A 9,890-nucleotide genomic window follows, 5' to 3' on the forward strand; every position below is an offset into this window, starting at 1 on the left:
GATCTAAAGCATTCTCACTCATTGAACCTCTACTTAAATTCAGAAGAAATGTATGAAAGTAAAAGAGGTAGTCACAGAAATAACCTTGGGTAAGATTGATGATAAAAATACCGAAACCACGAAAACGGAACTGAACTCCTCTTTCAGAACAGACTGGTTTTAGGCCTTAGATACACCAGGACATGGATGACTGACTGAGAACCTTCACCGATGATATAAAACATTAAAAACATTTAATGCAAGAACACCTGGAAGTAAATGGAGAGCCTAAATTGCCCTGAAAGTAAAACTGAGTCGAGCTTTAAACCGTTTTGAGTCCAGGCTGCAGCTTAATCCAACCGCTCCAGTGTGTCTGATAAGAACTTTAAATAGCAGCAATGAAACCATGTCAGGTGGTTAAAAAAAGACTAGACGGTGCCTCATAAAAAAATAAAACCCAGTATCTATCAGGCCTTACAGTGAGGGATCTGATGAGGCTCAGTGTTATGACTTATCACCTGTAATAAATCTTAGCGATAAGGCGTCCAGAGTCACGGCTGATAAATGTCGCCATAATTCAAGACTGATTAAAAAAAAAAAAAAGGAACCAGTTCTACTTTTGCGAGGACTTGCAGCTGCTGTTTCCTGTCTTACATCAATCATGGTGACATTTAGCAGTTCAAAGGTCATAAAAGTTCTGCTTTTTGTGTCAGGAGGTGAAGCCTTGAAGCAGAATAAGCCACAATATTTGCACTTGAATGCTGTTTTTCATGATCAGAGTTGCATGTATTGAGAGAAATCATCCTGGCAGACGCCTGGCTGTATGTGAGCTGATGGAGGTTCTATTATCTGTTTAATTACATCACACAGCTGCACTCGATTAAAGGTGAACACACACACACGTTACAATATTTTTTGTCTTTATTCAACACCCAGGAAACATTTTCAGAACATTTTATTCCAAAGCTACAAAAGACAGTGAGCCTTACGCGCCACAGAGGGCACAAAGCAGAAAGGCAGCAGGTGAGACGAGCCAACAGTGACTATTTTTAACATGCTTTCTATCCTACACATATTTCATTATGTTTTCCAACTATTGAGAATGACTACGTAGAAATATTTTACACCTAAAAAAAGGATCACATCCACGGTTCCCAGCCCACCCACACTCTGCCGAGCACGTTGGGGTCCATGGCTTGGTCGAGCAGACAGTCCACCTGCTTCTCCAGCGACAGGCCGGCCGCTGGAAGCTTCGCCCGGATGTTGTGCTCTTCGCTCCCCAGAGCCACAGCCTGCATCCCCTGGAAGGCTGCGTCCTTCTCGAAGCCCAGCTTCAGCTCCTCACTGAGGAAACAAACACAAGTTAAAGAGTGCAAAGTTCGGATTTTTTCCAAGACCAGTTGCAGCGTTTTGTTTTGAAATCTCCACGTTTTTGCAGTTTAAACCAAAAATCAGGAGCATGAAGGAGGCCCAGAAAGCCTCTGAAGCAGAATGTGGATAATGAGGAAGAGAAGGAGGTTGATAACGGGTTGGAGACAATGTACAGTAACTATGATGGATGGTTGCAAGAAAACTGAACATTATATCACAAAGGTTTTTTTGTTCATCATCATTATCAATGATTCAAGCTACGATTGACCAAACCCTCCATGGCAGACCGGCCTGCCCTGATCTGATGACGTACCTGGTGATAGCAGCCGGATTGGCTCCTTCTAGCTTCCTTCTGGCAAAGTTCACCTTCTGTAAGGGGTACCAGTTGATCTCTTTGGTGTCGACGCTCTCAGTCCACGTGCCTCCTTTCTTCATTTGTTTCATCTCAAAGTTCTGTGAAACACCAACAACAAGAGTCGCTTTTACTGCAGTTTGAAAATAGACAAACATGTTTCAGGTAAAATTAAGCCAATAAAATATACAATACATTTAGAATTTCCTGCAAATTAAAGAGAGGCATGACTAAATACTGATGCAACCTCGATCTACACTGAGAAACAAACGACCTCTAACAGGAACCACATCCTACCTTCTTACCAGCAGCAGTGCAGAGAGACGATCAAAAACCTTGACACTGTTTTATTCTGTATACAGGACTATAAATGTCTCCAATCTGCAGAAGAACAAACGAAGGAAAAAGCTCAAGAAATCCCAAACAGAAGCCCCGATCACCTTCCAGTCCAGAGAGGGTTCCTTGACGAACACGTCCATGGTGTTCAGCAGCAGGTCCGGTTCGGCCCTGTAGGCTCGCAGGGAGTGAACCATGATGCTCTGGATCAAACCGGACTCCTTCAGGGGCTGCATCAGATTCACGAACTGTCGGGTCAGCCGGAAGGGCATGAGCTCAGGCACAGGGAGGAACTGGGAGGAAGTGAGAAAGAGGTTTATTCAAACAGGTGATGGTCGTGTCTGTTCAAAGCTGCTTTAGATGTAAATCACACCAACAGTAAGACGCTCATAGCAGTAAATAACCCCGAGCATCTACTTCTGCATTAGGCCGTGTAAAGAAACAACAACATGCACATCAATACTGCTGCACCCGACTAATCAGAACTCTCCTAGTTCAATCCCACTGCGTCCACTCGGCTAACCTGCGTGGCCGAACCAAACGCGTGACCGAAGTCGATGCCGATCATGCCTCCCGTTTCCATGTTGATCATGAAGTTGGACAGATGGCGGTCTCCAATGCCCAGGATCCAGTGGCTCACACACAGCAGGGCGTGGGAGCTGACGAAGTGGGATCGCAGAGACAAGAAGGCCTCGGGGCCGTTGCACATCTTCAGAAAAGCTCTCCTAGAAATCGAGAAGGAGAAGAAACTCTTTTGTTGCTACTGTAAACTTTCATAGACAGTTAGGCTGTATGGTTACTCAGCTTACTTCAGCAGATCACTGGGCACCTGCTGCAACACTTTGGTAAAGTTGTTCACCGTATCTGCACGCTTGGCTTTCCTGGCAGAGAAGAAAGTGTCAGCTCGTCACAGTCAAACGTGCTTTCAGATAACAATAACTCATATTTAAATCAGTTGTCATAACTGTTTTTTGGGGCCAGCATTTCAAAAAACTGACTTACTTGTAAGCCCAGGCATACAGTGTGATAACAGGTGCATCCTGTTTAGGAGCAAAGGTTGACAGCCATTTGCTGTAGACCTCAGTTGACCTTAAAGAGAAACACATCACTGCTATCATCGTCTAAATGATAACAACAGATCACTGTATTGTATTACACCATGCTAAGCATACTGAGCCTATACAGCATGTTTTATTACAACAACAAGTAATCAGATACTTGTTTTTGACTGCTGACAGCAAACATTTGATTTTTTTTTTTCTCTGAGGATCTAAAAGCTACCCATCTTGACACTCCTCCATAGCTCGTCTGCAACTAGCTCAAAACTCTGCAGCAAGACTTTTAACAAAAACCAGCCACAAGTCTCACATCTATGTTATGTATTGACAGCTTAAGTTTGTCCCTGTTGGGCTACCATAGTACCACAGTACCCCTGCACACACACACTGGCATAGAAACTGTTGTATTGGTCACTTGAGCCTGGTCTCTGGTGTATTATTTAAAGTACAGGAGACATAACTCTGAATAAATTTTAAATTACTGTTAATTACCTATAAGGCCCTTCATGGCTTAGCCCCCATATATATATATATATATCTCTGAATTAATAAACCGTTACTCTGCCAGCCAATCTCTCCGATCCAACGATCAAGGCCTCTTGGTTGTTCCTCGCTCCCTTTTTAGATCTAGAGGTGCTTTTGAGGTTGTTGCTCCGAAGCTCTGGATCAATCTGCCTGCTGCCATTAGATCTGCTGACTCTGTGGAGTCTTTGTAAGAAACTGCTAAACCTCACTCTCACAGGCTCGCCTTCCTTTAAGGTGTCGTCGCGTGTTGTTATCCTCGTGTCTGTCCTGTCGTCTCTCTATCCTCGTTTGCTATGCTTTTCCCGTGCTGATGTGTTGTATGTATGCATGTTTGTTTGAACTAAAAGCTTTGAAACGCTATAGAGTTGAACTTTTAACTTTCTGCTGTAGTAAAGATGACATTTGACCTTCATCACAGGACAGAGGCTCAACATCAGTGAAGTGTTTCTCCTGTACCTCGATGCCCTTTGCTGCTCCTCTTCAGTCATCGTGTTGGTCAGGAACTCCTTCAAAGTGCACGTATTTTCCATCCATTCAATTAGTCCGATTCTGTAAACAAAACGAAGGCAGTTTCTTGACAGTTTTGCTCCGTAATATTACGTTTATTGTGTTATTTTACATGTTGGGTGTATCAGAGACGTGGACAGACAGTCGTACCTGGTGCTGATTGGAATGACCTGGTAGGTGCGCAGCTGCAGTCCTCTGTGCGTGCAGGACGTGTCGTGGCTCAGCAGGATGTTCATGACGCCGAACAGCTGCTCGATGCGCTGGTCCTGGCGGAGGTCCTCGCCGCCCTTCACCAGAAACGGGTGGTCGCGCTCGTCGTCTCCACGGATGATCAGACGCTTGGGACGACGGATGGAAGACATCACTTTCACCTGCAGGACGTCGATTCACAACAACTTACTGGCCAGGACCTGAAGGGATTTCACACTCAGATCTTTAAACTTGTCCTGTTTTACATCGAAAGTTGACAAAAGCGTACCCGTTCATCAAAGCCAGTTATCTTAGCGTGATACTCTGGTAGTGGTTTGGATCTGCCGTCATATTGTCCTACAACAAGAGAAAAGAAAACAGCTCATCAGTGTTTTTATTTTTTTTTTACTGCTAAATATTAATGACAGGCCGTTAAATACAAGCTAGAAACAACCAGTAAGCACATAAGAAATCTGGCAGACAGAAGATCAACACGGACACTATTTTAGGAGTTCTGATGATTTAAACACAGTGAGGTTTCTCCCTACTGACCTGGGATCTCCAGCTCATTACTGAATGCGTCGGCTTTAAACCCGCTCAGCCAGGGCGAGTACTCCTTCAGGTTCCCCGGTTCCTTCTGAAACCCACGCATGGATGTTGCCAGTTCGTCCACCCGCCGCACAAAGCTCTTGTCTTTCCTCTTCTCGAACAGCTTGCTGCCGTCACTTCCCAGCAGCTTCTCCACTTCTTTAGAAAATTTCTGGAAAGAATAACTGACATTTTAGGAACGGCATCTTGTTCAGTGTTTTCAGAACCATTTATCACGACTAGCTTCAGCTTCTACTGCTTCCTGTATTGCTGTAACACAAGAACAAATAAAGTATAATTATCTATCTACTACTACAAGCGTCTTCATTTGTTGCTGTATGTCTGGTCTCTGGATCGAGCCCCAAAACTGAAAATAAGCTTTTGACTGGCTGGATTTCATTTTTAGCTGTGTTGTTTAAATTTTTGATGCAGAATCATATATTAATTTCCCTGCATTACCACTCTTTACCGCACACTTTCAACTGTGATTATACCTGTATGGTAATAAGATGCCTGCGTTTGTATCACCACTGAAACGTGTGAGAGCAGCTACCTATTTTAAATAAAAATGTACTAGTTTTTTCCAGCTATCTGTGTGAAAACATCTTCAAAAAGTTGCAGGCCAGTGCACATTATGTATTCAACCTAAACACTGTGCAGCACATTGCTGCAGCATCACCGTATAAAACCCTAATAAAACATTCTTATTACAGTTTGTCAGTTCTGGTGCGCCACACTGTGGAAGGTCTGTCACGAGATTAATCCTCTTCAATGTAAGTGAAGCAGTTTTGAAATAAAATGAAACTCAGAACCCGGTGGTTACACTTCAGTAATTATTGCTGCATGAGTACTTTAAGTTAAGTGTCCACTTTTAACCAGGAAGAGGAAACGTGAGCACATCACGCCTGTTTTAGCTCTTTTACGTCGGCTGCCAGGACGTTTTAGGATTGATTTTAAGATTTTATTAATCACTTTTGAAGCACTCAACGGTCTCTGTCCTGTTTACATTGTCGACCTTCTAACACCGTACTGTCCACCACGCTCTTTATGATCCTCAGGCAAAGGTCTGTTAACCTTCCCAGAGGCCCGGCTGAAGGAGGACAGAGCATTTTCAGTCCAGGCTCTGGAACGACCTGCTCGAGGAAATCAGGTCGGCTGATTCCGTGCTCTCTTTTAAGTCACTTCTTAAAACACATTTTTATCTGAGAGCTTTTCCTGATTTTATTTAAGTTTTATAGTTTCCTGCTTTATTTCTGTGCTTCTACTTTTATCAATTATTCTGTGTTCTTATTTTATTTTAAAATATTTTTATTGGAAAGCACTTTGTAACATTTGTTTTGAAAAGTGCTTGATAAATAAAGTTTATTATTATATTACAAATGTACGGATCAAAAATGTCCTGAAGATTTACATTTGGAATTTACAAAAAAATAAAAATAAAGGTGGTTCTATAGTAGAATTAACAACAACAACAACAAAGCAAACAACTGACTTGAATAAACTTCTTGCGGAACATCCCGTGACCGTCTGCGCTGCGATCGGCGAGCGACGAGTGCATCTCTTTGTACATGCTGCCCATCTGCTTCTTGTCAAAGCTGCTTTTTTCCAGCTCGTTCTTCACACCGTCCCACCAATCCTGTGTGGACCAAATGAAATAGAATCAATGTCAGGATAAAAACATCCCAACAGCTGGCGTGCTGCTAAACTGATGGTTGAACTCATTACCTTAAAAATCATTTCAGGGTTTGTGAGCTGCTGCAGTGCATCCACAAAGTTCTTCACAGCTCCTCCCTTGTCCAGCATGCTCCTGAGCCTGTACACATAATAGTCAGAGAACTAAATAGGGGTTTTGTGAACACACTACCTTTAATAACAAACAAAATCTGTGATTTTTTCTTACCTGTTGACAAATTCCTGCTGCTGGTGACCTGCAGCCGAGCTCTCGAACTGGTAGCTCTCGCTGCTGATCATGAGGGCGTAAACCAGCGCCTGAGGGTAGCACTCTGCTATCTGCCCAATGCAGTGCTGCACCGCCACAGCCTCCGGCTTGTCCAGCAGCGCAACCATCTGACTGATCCAGCTGATCAGCATCCAGCAGGGAACGGACATCATCTAAATACAAACAGATGCCATCGCTGTCAAAAACTAAAACACACCTGCATCATAGGATAAGACATTAAATCAAACTGAAGCCTCTTCGTGGCAGCACTGATGTAGGATTTCACTTCCAAAGTGTTGGTTTACATTGTTGTCTAAAAAAACAGTCAGCAGTGGGTTACATTTCCAGGGACCAGTGCAAAAACAAAGAACATATTGTGTAAATCAAAACACAGCTCATCTACCAGCCCAAAATAACACAATTACTGCAAGTGCACATAAACTAACCTCTTTGGTCATGAGGTCGAGCGTCTCAGACGGGTACAACTCAATGATCTGCAGCAGACGTGGGAACTTGAGTCGAGCCTCCTCGGAGTTCATCTTCAGTGCTTTCAGCATGCTCTCCACGACGTGAACGGGCAGAGTGAGAAGGTCTGGGAACTGGCCTTCTGTCACCAAACACATGAACAGTGGAAATAATCAGCTGAGATGCACTTTTTAAAAATTCTTTAAGACAGTAGTGAACACACAGACAGTACTTGGCTGCTGATGCTAGTTTAGTTAGCGCTCACACTTCTGTTTCCACCATCGGTGGCGGCGGACGAGTGGCAGATATGCTCCACCGCCACCATACATATCTACCTCCATAAACACTGAGCACGCTCGCTGCGTGTGACGGCGCCGTGTCCTCTTCTGTGCATGCGGGACACTTTTGGGTCGTATGAAGTTCACACAGCAGATCACATACAAGTCGCATTGAACTGGAAACGTGAAGGAACTCACAAAAAATTTCACAAAAACATCTGAACTGAGCATTAAGTCCTGCAGTGTGAACGTAGCCAATGTGTGGGATTGTTCAGTCAGATAATACGCCGTTATCCTTATTGATGACATAAAATGTCATGTCGGAGTCAGAATCCAAGGCTGTCGCTATGTTAAGGCTGTTTTTATTGGGTTCTGTTTGTTTTTCCAAAAAGCCTGTCAGATAGCAAAGTTGTCGGATTGTTAAGGGTCGGATTATCGAGTCACGACTGTAGCTGCATATTAAATTAGTAATTAAAAAAAGAAATAATATGAAAAACAGTACGATGGAATGTGTGAAATTTGTTGGCTAAACTTATCCCACTTAACAAGTCAGGTCACTGTGTCACTGGTGTGTAAGTAGATGTATTTATTTAAGTGGAACACAAAAGTGCAGGAGCTTAAATTGAAATCTGTGAATGAAACTACCAAGAATGATTTCTGCAATTCACTTCTAATCACAATTAAGTGTTTAACAAAGCTGCCCAGTTAGTTAGTTTAGTTAACTCACCAGCATCACTCTGCTCCTCCTCTCGTAGCCGTTTGTCACAGAAGTTAGCCAAAGCCATGTACGTGTCCACAATGCCGCTGGTCTCCACACAGTCCTGACTGTAAGACTGAAGCTCCTCATCAGCCTTCCTGGTGGCTTCACACAGCAGCTTTAGCGCTTGTAGGTGTAAGCCCACTTCCACTTCCTGCAGGAAAAATAACAACATTTGTAGCGATATAATGGTCCATCCAAACACTTTACCCCCTATGGTATACTGCCATCATCCATGTTTTATTATTGAAATGACCAATAACCAATTTAAAAAGGTGAAGTTGAGTACCTTTGGATTTTTATTGGGCCAAGCAGCTCCAGAAAGCTTAACAACTTTCTCTGCTTTCTCAGCTTCAATAGTTCCCAGGACTGAGGGGCTTTTGCTCACGGCTGTGGCCAAGATGTGGAAAGATGAACCCTGAAGTATCTTTTGGTATCTAAAGACTCTGGCTGCGGCACTCTGACAGTCGGCCTGGACGTCCTCTGGAGGGAGCAAACAGTTAAACATCTCAACGTCTTTCATCGACTTCATTTCTTAACTTATTCTGTTTATGTGGTTAATTTAGCACTTTTCAGGAGTTCGTTTCCCTTCCTACCCAGGAGCGGGACAGTCTTTAGCACGGTGCTGATCTGCTCCACGGGGCCGTGGGTCTGGCTGCGTTTATGAGTGTAGCTGCTAAAGCTGTGGACCCACCGCAGCAACCAGCCTCTGTTTGTTTTGGCTTCTCTGTGAAGTTCCTTTAACAGCTTGGTGGCAACAGGGAAGTTATTCTGAAAACATTTGCAGTTCAAGATGAGTTTGACAGGATACCGCGTGACAGCACAGAAAAACACCTTTTCTTTTTTTCTTTCTTAGATTTCTTCACCTGCTTCCATGCGCTGTCGGCCATGTGCAGCTTCATGCTGAACTTGCACTCGTTCACTAACGTCTCGATGTCGCCTGCTGGGTCTTCTGAACTGTCCACCTCCATGCTGTCGCTGGGAGCGCTGACTCTCAGCTTCTCCCGGATCTTGTCCAAAAAGAAACATCTGAACCGTAGAGATTAAATATGAAGCTGTGTCAGGATATTGTGCTTGTTTAGAACATTTGTGTGCAAAGTCTTTGATTGTTTTCTTCTCACCGAGTTGTGATGATGTCATCCCATACGTTCATTGGATCCATTTTGGCATCAGGGTACCGCTCAGTCCACAATCTGATGAGGTGCTTGACTGAGCTCACAGAGACTAAAAACATCAATACAAAGACAGAGAGTGGGACAAAAACAGTGTTTTAATCAAAGAACTAAAGACAAAGTGATTCCTCATTATTCATATTAAATGACTGTGCATCTTATTATTCATGCATTCATTCTTTGAGTTTCCAGCATCCACGCACCGTCTCCTTTGATGAAGAGCAGGAAGTCCTGGATCTCAGTCAGGGACTGTACCGACTGCAGAATGGTCAGCCGGCTTTGAGCCAGCAGCGTATCCACACTGGAGTAACTCTGTATGAGACGGATTGAACACATGCTGTGATGCTGATAGTAACACATTCGCTTAATTTTAG

The 9,890-nt window shown here is 43.6% G+C and overlaps 1 protein-coding gene across 1 annotated transcript in view; it reads right to left on the bottom strand.

The window, feature by feature from the left end:
• Positions 1-882: 882 nt before the first annotated feature.
• Positions 883-9,890, bottom strand: part of prkdc (protein kinase, DNA-activated, catalytic subunit) — a 34,037-nt gene continuing 25,029 nt past the window's right edge. The window contains exons 67-86 of the mRNA XM_008305506.1: positions 9,720-9,828; positions 9,466-9,568; positions 9,211-9,373; positions 8,941-9,115; positions 8,634-8,827; positions 8,315-8,498; positions 7,291-7,451; positions 6,806-7,017; positions 6,631-6,718; positions 6,398-6,541; positions 4,870-5,077; positions 4,607-4,674; positions 4,279-4,499; positions 4,078-4,170; positions 3,041-3,127; positions 2,848-2,919; positions 2,562-2,763; positions 2,143-2,331; positions 1,664-1,803; positions 883-1,323 (exon numbers count right to left, since the gene is read on the bottom strand). Of these exons, the coding sequence (XP_008303728.1) occupies positions 1,119-1,323; positions 1,664-1,803; positions 2,143-2,331; positions 2,562-2,763; positions 2,848-2,919; positions 3,041-3,127; positions 4,078-4,170; positions 4,279-4,499; positions 4,607-4,674; positions 4,870-5,077; positions 6,398-6,541; positions 6,631-6,718; positions 6,806-7,017; positions 7,291-7,451; positions 8,315-8,498; positions 8,634-8,827; positions 8,941-9,115; positions 9,211-9,373; positions 9,466-9,568; positions 9,720-9,828 (3,018 nt within the window). The 3' untranslated portion in view covers positions 883-1,118. The remainder of the gene's footprint in view (positions 1,324-1,663; positions 1,804-2,142; positions 2,332-2,561; positions 2,764-2,847; positions 2,920-3,040; positions 3,128-4,077; positions 4,171-4,278; positions 4,500-4,606; positions 4,675-4,869; positions 5,078-6,397; positions 6,542-6,630; positions 6,719-6,805; positions 7,018-7,290; positions 7,452-8,314; positions 8,499-8,633; positions 8,828-8,940; positions 9,116-9,210; positions 9,374-9,465; positions 9,569-9,719; positions 9,829-9,890) is intronic.

The sequence above is a fragment of the Stegastes partitus genome, unplaced genomic scaffold, assembly GCF_000690725.1.
Source record: "Stegastes partitus isolate 25-593 unplaced genomic scaffold, Stegastes_partitus-1.0.2 Scaffold2530, whole genome shotgun sequence".
Classification (NCBI taxonomy): Eukaryota; Metazoa; Chordata; class Actinopteri; family Pomacentridae; genus Stegastes; species Stegastes partitus.